The 12,819-nt window shown below is 49.4% G+C and overlaps 4 protein-coding genes across 4 annotated transcripts; 1 reads left to right on the top strand and 3 right to left on the bottom strand.

The window, feature by feature from the left end:
• Positions 1 to 77: 77 nt before the first annotated feature.
• LOC134007881 (gap junction alpha-5 protein-like) lies at positions 78 to 1,428 on the bottom strand. The gene is made up of 2 exons (XM_062447598.1): positions 1,375 to 1,428; positions 78 to 1,267 (listed from the first exon to the last, which is right to left on the bottom strand). The coding sequence occupies exons 1-2, from the start codon at positions 1,426 to 1,428 to the stop codon at positions 377 to 379; spliced, it is 945 nt and encodes a 314-aa protein (XP_062303582.1). The 3' UTR covers positions 78 to 376.
• On the bottom strand, positions 1,263 to 3,833 carry LOC134007880 (SET domain-containing protein 4-like). Its single transcript, XM_062447597.1, has 9 exons — positions 3,616 to 3,833; positions 3,414 to 3,509; positions 3,247 to 3,284; positions 3,070 to 3,171; positions 2,581 to 2,755; positions 2,352 to 2,436; positions 2,078 to 2,158; positions 1,835 to 1,958; positions 1,263 to 1,669 (listed from the first exon to the last, which is right to left on the bottom strand). The coding sequence occupies exons 1-9, from the start codon at positions 3,686 to 3,688 to the stop codon at positions 1,526 to 1,528; spliced, it is 918 nt and encodes a 305-aa protein (XP_062303581.1). The 5' UTR covers positions 3,689 to 3,833; the 3' UTR covers positions 1,263 to 1,525.
• Positions 3,834 to 3,873: 40 nt separating this feature from the next.
• On the top strand, positions 3,874 to 9,413 carry LOC134007274 (carbonyl reductase [NADPH] 1-like). The gene is made up of 5 exons (XM_062446593.1): positions 3,874 to 3,960; positions 4,256 to 4,543; positions 4,644 to 4,751; positions 4,905 to 5,113; positions 8,858 to 9,413. Exons 2-5 carry the CDS (start codon positions 4,264 to 4,266, stop codon positions 9,083 to 9,085), a joined length of 825 nt encoding a protein of 274 aa, XP_062302577.1. The 5' UTR covers positions 3,874 to 3,960; positions 4,256 to 4,263; the 3' UTR covers positions 9,086 to 9,413.
• A 68-nt stretch (positions 9,414 to 9,481) lies between these two features.
• On the bottom strand, positions 9,482 to 12,145 carry LOC134007273 (gap junction alpha-5 protein-like). Its single transcript, XM_062446591.1, is given in 3 exon segments — positions 9,482 to 10,455; positions 10,457 to 10,952; positions 11,920 to 12,145. Coding segments are annotated over 2 exon segments (1,014 nt in total). The 5' UTR covers positions 10,807 to 10,952; positions 11,920 to 12,145; the 3' UTR covers positions 9,482 to 9,791.
• Between the last annotated feature and the right edge of the window lie 674 nt (positions 12,146 to 12,819).

The raw sequence follows: 12,819 nt of genomic DNA, 5'->3' as shown, positions 1-12,819 counted from the left end.
TTCTGGCTGTCTGGCTGTTTGAGGAAACAATGGAGGGGCAGCAATAGGAGGAGGAGGAAGGAGAGAGATCAGTTTTCACAGTTTTCTATTTTCAAAAGTGCAGAGTTTACAGAACTGCGATCCTCATGACAACAGTTTGATATGATCATATCAGACAGACTTGAAACAGGCTAATATGCACGTGAGAAACTATACACGTAAAACAAGGAACATTTTCTTCAGATAAATACATGCTGATTGGCTGGTAGATGTGAGAGCAGGGCTCTCATGAACAGACATTGAATCCTCCTGCTGGTCAATGTAGGGAACAGCAGGGATACAAGTCTGTATACAAGGTGCGTGTGTCTGTATACAAGACGTGTGTGCGTGTGTGTGTCTACACAGCCAGGTCGTCAGATCGGACACGGCTGCTTGTGCCGCTGGTCTTGCTGAGCCGGCGATTGTCCTTCAGGAAGTTGCTGTCAGCCAGAGGGGCGGGGCCAGGGGCGCTGGGGGCGGAGCTCTGCGTGTAGGCCAGGGACAGGAAGTCGTGCTGCCGCTCGGCTGCCATGTTGGCAGAGTTTTGCTGGTGCGCCAGGCGGAGGGGACAGGGAGGGCAGCTGGGAGGGGCGGGGCCCACGCACAGGCTGAAGTCTGGGGGCGGGGTGCACGGCGGGGCCGGGGGCGGGGCCTGGATCTTGCGGAGGCGGAGCCTGACGCATCCTCGCCAGGCCAGGTGGTAGAGCTCGGCGGCCGACAGCAGCAGCGACACGGCGGACACGGCCATCATGAAGACGATGAACACGTTCTTCTCGGTGGGGCGCGTCACGTAGCAGTTGACGGGGTGGGGGCAGGGCCAGGCCCGGCACACGTACAGCGCCCGCAGGAACACGCCATACAGGAAGTACTGCACCAGCACGAAGAGCACCTCCATGACGGTGTGGATCAGGATGCTGAGCACGTAGGTCTGGAGCAGGGCGCCCCGGAGACGCACGCGGCCCGAGGCCTCCACGCGCTCCCCCTTCTCCCCCCCTCCTCCCCGTTCGCCGCCCCCCCCCCCCTGGTCCTCCCTGTCGCCCCCCCGGCGGCGCTTCTCCTCGCTGCGCACCGTGTGCATGGCGTGGCCCATGTAGATGAGCGACGGCGTGGACACAAACACGATCTGCAGCACCCAGTAGCGGATGTGCGCGATGGGGAACGCCTGGTCGTAGCACACGTTCTCGCAGCCCGGCTGCTCCGTGTCGCAGGTGAAGTCCTCCTGCTCGTCCCCCCAGGAGGACTCGGCCGCCTAATAAAGGCTAATAAAGTTTTTCCTTGTTTATATAAAATGTGTGGTGTCTGTTTGTTCAGCTGCCTGGTGTAAAAGCAAGCCCAGGCCAGATCTGAGATCTGTACCCACACAGTCTGAAGGAAGCAGGCACTGCAATCAGCCCCGATCAAGGAGTTCATAGTTGTTCATAAGACCCATGTTTTTCAGGTGCATGGAGAGGACACTTGTGATTAGACAGGCAGCGATGATGTTGACCTATCAGAGACATCTATTGCTTCACTCAGCCTGGCTGTGCGCCTGGAGCCTCCGCAACACATCTAAGGAACTACCCAGAATGCCTTGCTCCTCTTGACGTAATTGAGCCACCACCTCCAACTGCTCCCTCAGAACCCGGTCACACTGCTCTCTCAGCCTGGAGATCTACACACACACACAAACAGGACACAAATACAGTCAGAATGTGCTGTACGTTTACGGCCAGGATTATCAGGGCAGCGCTGTCAGGGTTATCAGGGGTCAGGGTTGTCAGGGTTATCAGGGTTATCAGGGGTCAGGGTTGTCAGGGGTCAGGGTTATCAGAGGTACCTGGTCCAGAATGGTGGCGGTGTCCTGCAGCAGCAGCTGGCAGGTGTGAGCAGCCATGAGGACGCTCAGCTGCTCCGTTTCCTCACTCACTGCTGCCCCCTGCAGGACGCTCTTCCACTGGGGGCTGGAGAACACACATCTCACACATGCAGACGCCACACACCTTTTCTGTCCAAAATCTCGGAATTAAAACTGGTATTTCTGTTTAGAATAGTGTGTGTGTGTGTCTGTGACAAGTCTTACTAGTGTTCGGGTCTCAGTGACAGTAGTCTTAGAACAGTCATTAGTCTCCAGGACGGCCCGTCAACGCCAAAGGTCAGATTTCTGATAGAGGGAGAGAGGAATGGTGAGGTCATCCTACACTATAGCGTAGCTTAGTGTACAGTTACTGAATGTGCTGTAGTGTTGAATAGCTTAGCATAGCATCAAGAAGCGTAGCTTAGTGTAGCATTGTGTGTAGAATGGTGCAATGTGGCATAGCTTAGCATACATGCATTGACCAAGTTTTGCATCTTACTGTAGTAAGTCATGTTGTTTGAGGAAGAGCAACTTCTGTTCCAGCTGGCCTCTGCCTTCAGCACAAACACACTTTTGCAGGAGCCCTGGAATACACACATAGACACACGCAAACACACATACACACCGTAATACAAACCAGGATACACACAAAGTAGAGGGAATAAGCTGAGGGTTGTTTGAGAGTAACCCAGGATAAGTGATGTTGCTTGGTGACCTTCTTCTCCCACCTTCCTCCACGTAAACCACTCCATGGGGGTTGTCGGGGGCGACAAAGCCATACTCCAGCAGCAGGCGCTGGTTGTCATGGGGACCGTAGCATATGAAGGCCTGTTGGAACTTGTGGCAGCCTTGAAGGCTGTGTACCTCATAACATCTGGACACCTCGTTGAAACACGCTTGCACCTACACAAACACACACAGCTTCTTTAGTTACCCTACTTGACACTCGAGGCTGCCACCTGACACACACACACACACACACACACACACACACACACAGCTGTAAATGTGCATTACTACATCTTTCTATGTGCTGTGTGTGTATTTCTTCATGTACTTACTTATTGATGTACTGTGTGTGTGTGTACTTGTTGATGTACTGTGTGTATGCACCCATTGTTGTACTGTGTGTGTGTTTGTGTGTTCCTCTTGTTGTACTGTGTTGTGTATGTTTGTGTGTGTGTGTACTTATTAATGTACTGTGTGTGTACCTATGGTTGTACTGTGTACCTCTTGATGTACTGCCCCAGGTAGCTTTTTAGAACGGTAGATGTGGTCAGTAGACAAGACTCCGGTAAGGAGATGAGTAGTTCACCTGGCTGGACGCACACACACATAGCTGTTAGACATGGGAGACACACACACCCAAAGAGAGGGTTTAATGCTGTACTTACCTGGAGAGCTGTCAGGCTGAGAAGACCTCTTCCAGTATCTGAGGGGAGGAGCAGGCCAGGGTCAAAAGGTTACAGAGCATGCAAACTACATTATCACACCCAATACTGCTCTAGCTACCTGAATAGTAGTGTGTACTACCTAGAAAGGGCACTAGGATGGATACTACCTGAGAAGTGTGCTGGGAGCAGCAGTCGTGAGCTGAAGCCTCGCTTCTGCAGCCACCTTCTCAGACACACAAACGGAGGCTCATGAGACAACGTCACTGTCACAAACGAAAACACACAAACACGTCTCAGACCCGACACACAGACAGACTTCCTTAATGTCCAGTAAGCTGAATGGTCAGTAAGCGATGGTAGGAAGCCTACCTGACTGGACAGCTGCTACTCCCTCTCGTTTCCTTCTCTTCCTCCTCGCTCTCCTCCCGCTCCGCCGCGCCATCAGCCGTCACTGTGGCATGAATACATAGCTATAGTACGCATGTGAACGCGTACACTTGCCTAGAGCTTATAACCTAGGTATTTGACTTTCAAACTATGTATTACCAGAGCCCGTTTCTCTGGTATCACCAACAGCACGCTGTTAGTAACTGGTCACATGCCGTGTTTGTTTTTTCGCGTCGCGTCTGCTGCTACGGAAGCCTACATTATGGTTCACGCTGTCTGTGGTGCAGGCATTTGATCATAAACATCACCTAAAGAGCCATCTGAAAAGTAAGTTATGATTAATCTGTGTGTCAGATGTGTTTCCAATAAATAACATTATATATTAATAACAATTGGTATATATATATATACTTTTACCGTAGCCTGTAGCCGTAGCCTGTTGTTGTATAGAGTTTGCTAATTTAGCTGATTAACGCTAGATAACTTTGCACCGGATGCAAGTTCGGTTCACAGAAACATTCTTGTACCATTAGCGGGCTAGCTAATATAAAATAACATTGGCCGACCATAGTGTTGTAATCTATATCTCGAGCTAAATTAACCTGTGTGGAAACACTTGCAGAACGGGATATGCCAGGAGTTGCTCTCGTGACAGGATCCAACAAGGGGATCGGGTTCGCCATCGTAAAAGCGCTCTGCAAACAGTTCAATGGGGAAGTGTTTCTTAGCGCAAGGGATGTCGGCCGGGGGACAGCGGCTGTGGAGAGTTTGAAGGCGGAGGGTCTGAATCTGCTGTTCCAGCAACTTGACATTAACGACCACTCAAGCGTGTGCGCGGCCCGGGATTTCTTCCAGCAGGAGTACGGCGGTCTCGACGTCCTCGTGAACAACGCAGGAATCGCGTTTAAAAGTAACATCACTTAAACGTGAATTCTGCTGAACATGGCAGTATGTCGGCTATGGTATGTGGAGTCGAAGTGAACTTAAGCTGTGTGTATGTGTGTCCACAGTGGCTGACACCACTCCGTTTGGTACCCAGGCAGAAGTCACCATTCAGACCAACTTCTTTGCCACCAGAGACATGTGTAATGAGTTCCTGCCCATCATCAAACCAGGAGGTAGACACACTCACATGAACACACACACACTCACTTAACACAGTGCCCTGGTTCTGGAGTCCAGGTCAGGGTTCATCTGTGTGTGTGTGTGTGTGTGTGTGTGTGTGTGTGTGTGTGTGTGTGTGTGTGTGTGTGTGTGTGTGTGTCAGGCAGGCAGGGTGGTGAACGTGTCCAGCGGTATGGGCTCCGTTGCTCTGGGCCGCTGTAGCCCCACCCTCCAGGCCCGTTTCCGTAGCGACGACATCACGGAGGAGGAGCTAGTGTCTCTGATGCAGAGCTTCGTGGAGGAGGCGCAGGCAGGAAGCCACGCCCAGGGGGGCTGGCCCAACATGGCGTACAGCGTCTCCAAGACCGGCCTAACAGTGAGTCAGCAACACAACACACACACATACACCGCTCACAGTGGCGTAACTATAGGGAGTGCAGGGAGTGCAGCTGCACTAGGGCCCGTGGCGAAAGGGGGCCCGTCCTCGATCTCATCGTAGAAGTGAAACAACCTTACTGGCCAAAGCATCTGCTTTCACATTGGAGAACTGAGCGGGTCCCTCGCTACGCTCAAAACTTCGGAAGAGCTTACATATGATCCAGTCCCATCAATTCGCAAATATTTCTCAATTATGGTGTGAGTTATTCATAATTATGAGCTATCACCTTCCCAATAAACATGTTAACAATAGTCTTAACAACAGCAAATAATTAGTGTGTTTGCTGCAAGCAAAAACACTATTGTTATTCTGCATACTTATTAGTGTGTTTGCTGCAAGCAAAAACACTATTGTTATTCTGCATACTTATTTTTTTATTTTTTTTCACCGTTCAAACTTCATTTGATAAAGTCTGAACTGCTCTAGTGTGCTATTACTTTTCTCATTGATAACTTTTAAAGTTTTTAAGGTATTAAAGTTTAAAGTGCTAAAAAAAATTAATGGGTTTCAATGGTTCAGAATGTTCAAGTCAAATTCAATTGTGACGTCATGCACTGACAGAACTGTTTCTCACCGCGTCAATTTTTGACACTGTTTAACACTTTCCTGCCTGAATATGCAGACTTTTTCAAATAATATACCTGAACTGTTTATACCATTTTGAAGACAAGATTTAGGGCTTTCTAATGATGTAAATATTTATATGATCATGTTAGGCAAATCATCATTTATCAAGACAATTTCACGGAGCCATTCTGACAAAAATCTTCTCCGTCTGCATTACTTTTTTTAGAAAACCTCATTTTTAACCACTTTCACTACAAGATAGAGGATATGTTAGAGCGTATGAAATGTGCGTACGTTTGTCGTGAATTCAGAACAGCAGACAGATTTAAGATAAACTATTGTGTTTAAAAGTTATGACCACTGAAGTGATGAGTGGGATAACGCAATTCCAAGCTAGCGCGATGGCTCTCCATAACTAAAAACGGTTCTACTTTTTTCCACAATCGACCAAATTGGCCAAACAAGGTATGTACATTGATCTTAAAGTGTACATAATCTAGCTATATTATTTTTCTTTAAGAAAGTTTCACAGAAATCTGCAAAAATCGAGGCTCAACACTGTCATAGCCGACTGTCACGAACAGTTAAACCGGGGTCACGAAAGGTTTACTGCAGCTGGCGTTACTACGAACAAAAGCTTCGTAACTGAAAAGTTTTTACTTTTAGTTGACGATATTGAACACAGACGTTAAGAAACTTGTCTTTACTCTAAATATCTTCTCCGTTTTCAATTTGAAGCAGTAAATCGAACAGTAGGAATTCTCCCACGACATCCGCTCGCTCTGCTTTGACAAATATGTTTTCTCAGTCCACCATACATTAGACAAGCTAATTTTCGAGCACTTTCAATACAAGATACAGACCATGTTAGAGTTGATATGAAATATGATCTTTTGTTTTAAAGTTATGGCCATTCTAGTGACGAGTGCTTACAACGCTAGCTACGACTGTCATCATACAGTACAGTAGTACTGTAGCTGCCATAGAACGGCGAGACTGGCTACGTCTATCGTTCGTTACCTACAAACAAATGCTTCGTAACAGTATTTACTTTTTATCGGCGATATTGACAACAGAGGTTAAGGAACTTGTCTTTAACCCTTGTGTTCTCCTCGGGTCGTTCTGACCCATCAGTCATTGTGACCCACCGTCGTATTGCGACAACTTTACCGCATACAAAAACAAAGTGAAGCATTTTCTTTTAACCGTCGGGCTGTCTCAGACCCCCCACATTGCGAAGGTTAAAAGAAAAGTATTTTTATTTGTTTTTGTATTGGGTAAAATTGGGTAAACACAATGATGGTTCGTTATGAACCTTTGGGTCATGTGACCCGAAGGCAGCACGAGGGTTAATCAAAAGATCGTCTCCGTTTTCAATTTGAAGCAGTATCTAGCTTACTGTAGGAAATCTCCCATTGCATCCTCTCTCTAGCTTCTTCGGCTAAAGATGGACGACAATGACGATGCATGCATTATTCACGCCTACGGTGTTAATACAGTCTGTAAAAAATACCACTTTGACACACTTGCAAGAAATGATCCGCTGGCTAGATGTAGCATGATCTTATTTACCACCCACAATAGTTCTGCTTTTTTTGCAGCAGCATTCTGAGTTAGAGTACTGTAGCTAGCTTTTCCAGTTGCACAACAAAGTCACATAATGTGACGAGATTGAATTTAAAAAAACTCACCAGGGACAACGACAACATCGGCAACCCTGCACTATGGATTATTATTTTGATGTCATCTTTAAATTAAGTGTCTGAACAGGACTGGTTGTGCAGGCACACAAGATTAGTTTCTCCTTCATCTTGAACCTAAAACCTAGATTCTAGGTTAGAAATGTTGACAATGACCAACAGTTGCTACGTTACAAGAAACAAGGAACCAATCCGATTGGCCAACGCTCTTCACTGTTCCACTGTTCAAACTTTTTTCTGTTTCTACATCTTTAAATTTTTAATACTTTTCAGAATGGGTTTTATTTGCCAAGAAACATCATACAGACAAGGAATTGACTGTGGCAGGAAGGTGCACACATTAAACATATAAGAATCTTAAATAAGAAGTGTACAAGTCTAACTAATACTAAGGGTTTAAAAATGTAAAAGGTTTAGAATGAAATAAAATATAAAATGCCTCTAACATAACGCTTTAACATTTATGAAATTAAATAAGATACCCTTTTCATCACTCTTTTTTCTCCTTTTTCAACCGTGAGAAAATATTGCAATGCATAACAAAGACAGATATACTTTTAACACTGTCTCACCATTTTGGTTTCAAAGCAACACTTTTTTTTCACCTTCATACTGCTGACATACTTTTGTCTGCTATGATATTGATAACTGTTATGCAATATACTCTTCATCACTATATTTGCTCATTTTTCTAACTTCAAACTTTTTTCTGTTTCTTCAATCTTTCTTTAATACTTTTAACGCTTAAAAATGTATGAAAGTCAGTAAGATACTCTTTTCTGTCACTGTTTTTTCTCAATTTTCAACAGTAAGAAAATATCGCATCCTGTTGTGTTATGTTGCATTGCGTTGCATGTTGAGTAAGCGATAAGTAGGCTACCCCATGCCCTTCAAACACAAAAGTGGCTGCAGGAAGCGGCACGAACGCAAAGAGCAGGATGAAAGGGTGGCAAAGCTGGCAAAATGATCTTCATTTGGATTTTTGGCGAAGAGTGTTCAAGAGGACGCTACGTCTGGTATAGCCTAATTGAATGCATTTAGATATATAAAATGCACGTATAGAGGCCGATAGGCTAAGGCAGCAGCCAGGTTAGATAGGCTATTGTAAACTATGTGCAGGATGTAGTCGGAAAATAGCTAAAGCTAGATAGGCTAAACGTTACGCTAGCATATCTAACGAAAATAAAATCAAACATTCACCATTAAAATAACAGTATTTTTTTTTAGACTATAGCTCAACAACCAATAATTTCGCCTGACGATAGGTCGGTTAAGGGGCCCGTTGGTGAGATCTGCACTCGGGCCCGCCAAGTCGTTGTTACGCCGCTGACTGCACATCTGTGTAGGTGACTGTAAGGTAGTCCACAGTAGATACAGTTGTGTGTGTGTGTGTGTGTGTGTGTGTGTGTGTTAGGTGCTGTCAAGGATCCAGGCTCGTCAACTCTCCCAGGAGAGACCAGGTGACCAGATCCTGCTGAACGCCTGCTGTCCAGGCTGGGTCAGAACCGACATGGCGGTACCCAACGCCCCCAAGTCACCTGACGAAGGTGCCGTCACTCCCACCTACCTCGCTCTGCTGCCTGCCGGGGCCACACAACCTCACGGGGAGTTCCTGTCTGAGATGACCATACAGCCCTGGTGACCAGGAGGTCTGCCTGCTTCGTGCGTGTGTATGTGCGTGTGTGTGTGAGTGTGTGTGTGTGTGTGTGAGAGAGAGAGAGAGAGAGAGAGAGAGAGAGAGAGAGAGAGAGAGAGAGAGAGAGAGAGAGAAACCCTGCAGCTTCAGCTTGATAAGCTTCATGGCGATGGAGAACTCCTGCATGTCCATCCAGAGAGAGGTTCCTTCCCGGCTTTAACCATGTTAATCTTTCTGCCTGTGATCTTGATTTGTGATCATGGACTGTGATGTCAGCTGCCCGGTCTGTCTGAGCTGGACCACCAATAAAAGGCCTCTGGCCATGGAATTACAATTCTGGCTGTCTGGCTGTTTGAGGAAACAATGGAGGGGCAGCAATAGGAGGAGGAGGAAGGAGAGAGATCAGTTTTCACAGTTTTCTATTTTCAAAAGTGCAGAGTTTACAGAACTGCGATCCTCATGACAACAGTTTGATATGATCATATCAGACAGACTTGAAACAGGTTAATATGCACGTGAGATAAACTATACACGTAAAACAAGGAACATTTTCTTCAGATAAATACATGCTGATTGGCTGGTAGATGTGAGAGCAGGGCTCTCATGAACAGACATTGAATCCTCCTGCTGGTCAATGTAGGGAACAGCAGGGATACAAGTCTGTATACAAGGTGCGTGTGTCTGTATACAAGACGTGTGTGCGTGTGTGTGTCTACACAGCCAGGTCGTCAGATCGGACACGGCTGCTTGTGCCGCTGGTCTTGCTGAGCCGGCGATTGTCCTTCAGGAAGTTGCTGTCAGCCAGAGGGGCGGGGCCAGGGGCGCTGGGGGCGGAGCTCTGCGTGTAGGCCAGGGACAGGAAGTCGTGCTGCCGCTCGGCTGCCATGTTGGCAGAGTTTTGCTGGTGCGCCAGGCGGAGGGGACAGGGAGGGCAGCTGGGAGGGGCGGGGCCCACGCACAGGCTGAAGTCTGGGGGCGGGGTGCACGGCGGGGCCGGGGACGGGGCCCGGGCCTGGGCCTTGCGGAGGCGGAGCCTGACGCATCCTCGCCAGGCCAGGTGGTAGAGCTCGGCGGCCGACAGCAGCAGCGACACGGCGGACACGGCCATCATGAAGACGATGAACACGTTCTTCTCGGTGGGGCGCGACACGTAGCAGTTGACGGGGTGGGGGCAGGGCCAGGCCCGGCACACGTACAGCGCCCGCAGGAACACGCCGTACAGGAAGTACTGCACCAGCACGAAGAGCACCTCCATGACGGTGCGGATCAGGATGCTGAGCACGTAGGTCTGGAGCAGGGCGCCCCGGAGACGCACGCGGCCCGAGGCCTCCACGCGCTCCCCCTTCTCCCCCCCTCCTCCTCCTTCGCCGCCCCCCCCCCCCCTGGTCCTCCCTGTCGCCACCCCGGCGGCGCTTCTCCTCGCTGCGCACCGTGTGCATGGCGTGGCCCATGTAGATGAGCGACGGCGTGGACACAAACACGATCTGCAGCACCCAGTAGCGGATGTGCGCGATGGGGAACGCCTGGTCGTAGCACACGTTCTCGCAGCCCGGCTGCTCCGTGTCGCAGGTGAAGTCCTCCTGCTCGTCCCCCCAGGAGGACTCGGCCGCCGTGCCCAGAACCAGGATCCTGAAGATGAAGAGCACCGACAGCCACACCTTCCCCACCACCGTCGAGTGCTCCTGCACCTCCTCCAGGAAGTTCCCCAGGAGGCTCCAGTCAGCCATCGCGCCTCACACACGCTACGACAACGCCTCTCGAGCACCGCACACACACCTTAGTCGCGCTGGACGCGTCTATCACACACTGGACGCCCCTCGCACACGCCAAACACGCTGGACACGCCCTGCTCGTCAGGAACACACTGTGGATGCTGCGAGAAAGAGCACAGAGATCAGACAGACATCAGAACATGGCCTGTGTGAAATTCGCTGGGTGGGGGGAAGGGCCTAGTAGCCATATTATTGTCCTGTAGTGGGTATTAATAGTTCTGGGTGGTAGGGTGTGTGTGTGTGGGGGGAGGGGGGGGGGAGTTCCGTAGAACAGGCCAGCAATAGACAAGCTCCCACAGTCTCCTTCTCTAGGAAACTAGCTGAAGTCTGAGGGGTGGGTGATGGAGGGGGGGGGGGGGGGGGGGAGGAGGGGGGAGGAAGTCAACAGAAACAAACAGGCCAGGCTGCTTATCACCCCCACATCCCCCCACCCAGTCCCAGCAGAGCCTGGGAACCAGAGGGCTGGCTGGGGAGACGGAGGCTCAGACTGATGCTATTCCTGAACACTGAGAACACTGCTGCCAGGATGGAGGGAGGGCGAGAGAGAGAGAGAGAGAGGAAGAGGCAGGCAGAGAGAGAGAAGAAAGTGGGTGAGAAAGAGAGAGGGAGGGGGCATGGTCAGGATAGAACAGGCAAGCCCTGGTCAGTTCCTCTCTTCTTTTTCTCTTTCTAACTCAACCTCTTCCCCTCTCTTCCCCTCACTCCTCTCCTCCACTCCCGCTCCTCTCTTTCTCCTCTCCTTTTTTCACTCTCCGTCTCTCTCACTCTCTCTCTCACTCTCCCTCTCTTCTTTCACTCTCCGTCTCTCTCTCCCTCTCTTCTTTCACTCTCCCTCTCTCGCCCCTCCTCTCTCTCTTTCCCTTTCTTCTTTCTCTCTCCCTGTTTTAATTCGATCTCTTTCTCTCCTTTCTTGTGTCTCTTTTCTCCAGAACGGTCTAATGAAAGGTCTGGAGCTGCTAGATGAACTCTAAATCAGGAGAACGGCAGTTAGGATGTATCGAAACAAAGTAAAGACCACGCACACACACGGGCACACACACGCGCGCACACACACACATACCTACATACCTGTGGCCAGCTGTAGAGGTCAGGCAGAAATGGATGTTCCTCTGTCTCCTGCACAAAGGTTGAGCCTTAGGATGAGTCTTCTCTCTCTCTCTCTCGATCCTCCTGGGGGGGGATCTCTGGAGTGTTGGGAGAAACACAGGCGACCAACAGGCGACTGGTCTCACTCACACCTCCGCCGTTGTACACGTTTGAATTTGTCGCAACTCTCTCTCTCTCTTGGTCTACTCTTCTACTCTCTCTATCTCTCTCTTGGTCTACTCTTCTACTCTTCTTCCTTGGACAGCGGACGTCTTCACAGCGACACGGACGGATGGACGCAGCAGTAAAGAAGGACAGTCTTCCGCACAGGGCACTGGCAGAGTGACTGGAATCATGTTCCCCCCAGCCTCACAGCGCTCCTTCTCCCCCTCCTCCCTCCCTCTCTCTCTCTCCCTCCCTCCCTCTCTCTCTCTCTCTCCCTCTCTCTCTCTCTCTCTCTCTCTCTCTCTCTCTCTCTCTCTCTCTCTCTCTCCTCCCTCCCTCATGCCCTGTGTCGCCTCCATGGTTCCAGCAGGGGCATCTACAGGGGAAGTCCGACTCAAAGGGAAAACAATGGCAATTCTCCCCTCTAAACGGCTAAACTTCCATTTGAACTCCAGACCGCTGGAAACACACACACACGCACGCACACGTTTGACTGACTTTGCCAGTAACTAACAGGCTGTGTCCAACCCGCTGACTGCAACAAGGCAGTGTTTGATAAGACGGAGGGTGGTAGACACATGACTGTTCTCATAAACACCCCCAGGGCACACACACACACACACACTGTTTGGTCTATGTTATATCCTGACTCTTTAGATTGACTTTAGACTCACTTATTAGTGGAGATGACAGTGATGTGAAGTCATGACAACTACA

Source organism: Osmerus eperlanus, chromosome 21, assembly GCF_963692335.1.
Source record: "Osmerus eperlanus chromosome 21, fOsmEpe2.1, whole genome shotgun sequence".
NCBI lineage: Eukaryota > Metazoa > Chordata > Actinopteri > Osmeriformes > Osmeridae > Osmerus > Osmerus eperlanus.
This window is presented reverse-complemented; position numbering and strand designations above follow the sequence as displayed.

Coding starts and splice junctions, on each gene's coding strand:
- LOC134007881 (XM_062447598.1), bottom strand. CDS start 1,428: ATGAACTCCTTGATCGGGGCTGATTGCAGTGCCTGCTTCCTTCAGACT. Junction 1,268..1,374: donor GCTTCCTTCAGACTGTGTGG/GTACAGATCTCA, acceptor AGCCTTTATTAG/GCGGCCGAGTCCTCCTGGGG.
- LOC134007880 (XM_062447597.1), bottom strand. CDS start 3,688: ATGGCGCGGCGGAGCGGGAGGAGAGCGAGGAGGAAGAGAAGGAAACGA. Junction 3,510..3,615: donor AGTAGCAGCTGTCCAGTCAG/GTAGGCTTCCTA, acceptor CGTTTGTGACAG/TGACGTTGTCTCATGAGCCT. Junction 2,159..2,351: donor AAACAACATGACTTACTACA/GTAAGATGCAAA, acceptor TCCCTCTATCAG/AAATCTGACCTTTGGCGTTG.
- LOC134007274 (XM_062446593.1), top strand. CDS start 4,264: ATGCCAGGAGTTGCTCTCGTGACAGGATCCAACAAGGGGATCGGGTTC. Junction 4,544..4,643: donor CGCAGGAATCGCGTTTAAAA/GTAACATCACTT, acceptor GTGTGTCCACAG/TGGCTGACACCACTCCGTTT. Junction 5,114..8,857: donor TCTCCAAGACCGGCCTAACA/GTGAGTCAGCAA, acceptor TGTGTGTGTTAG/GTGCTGTCAAGGATCCAGGC.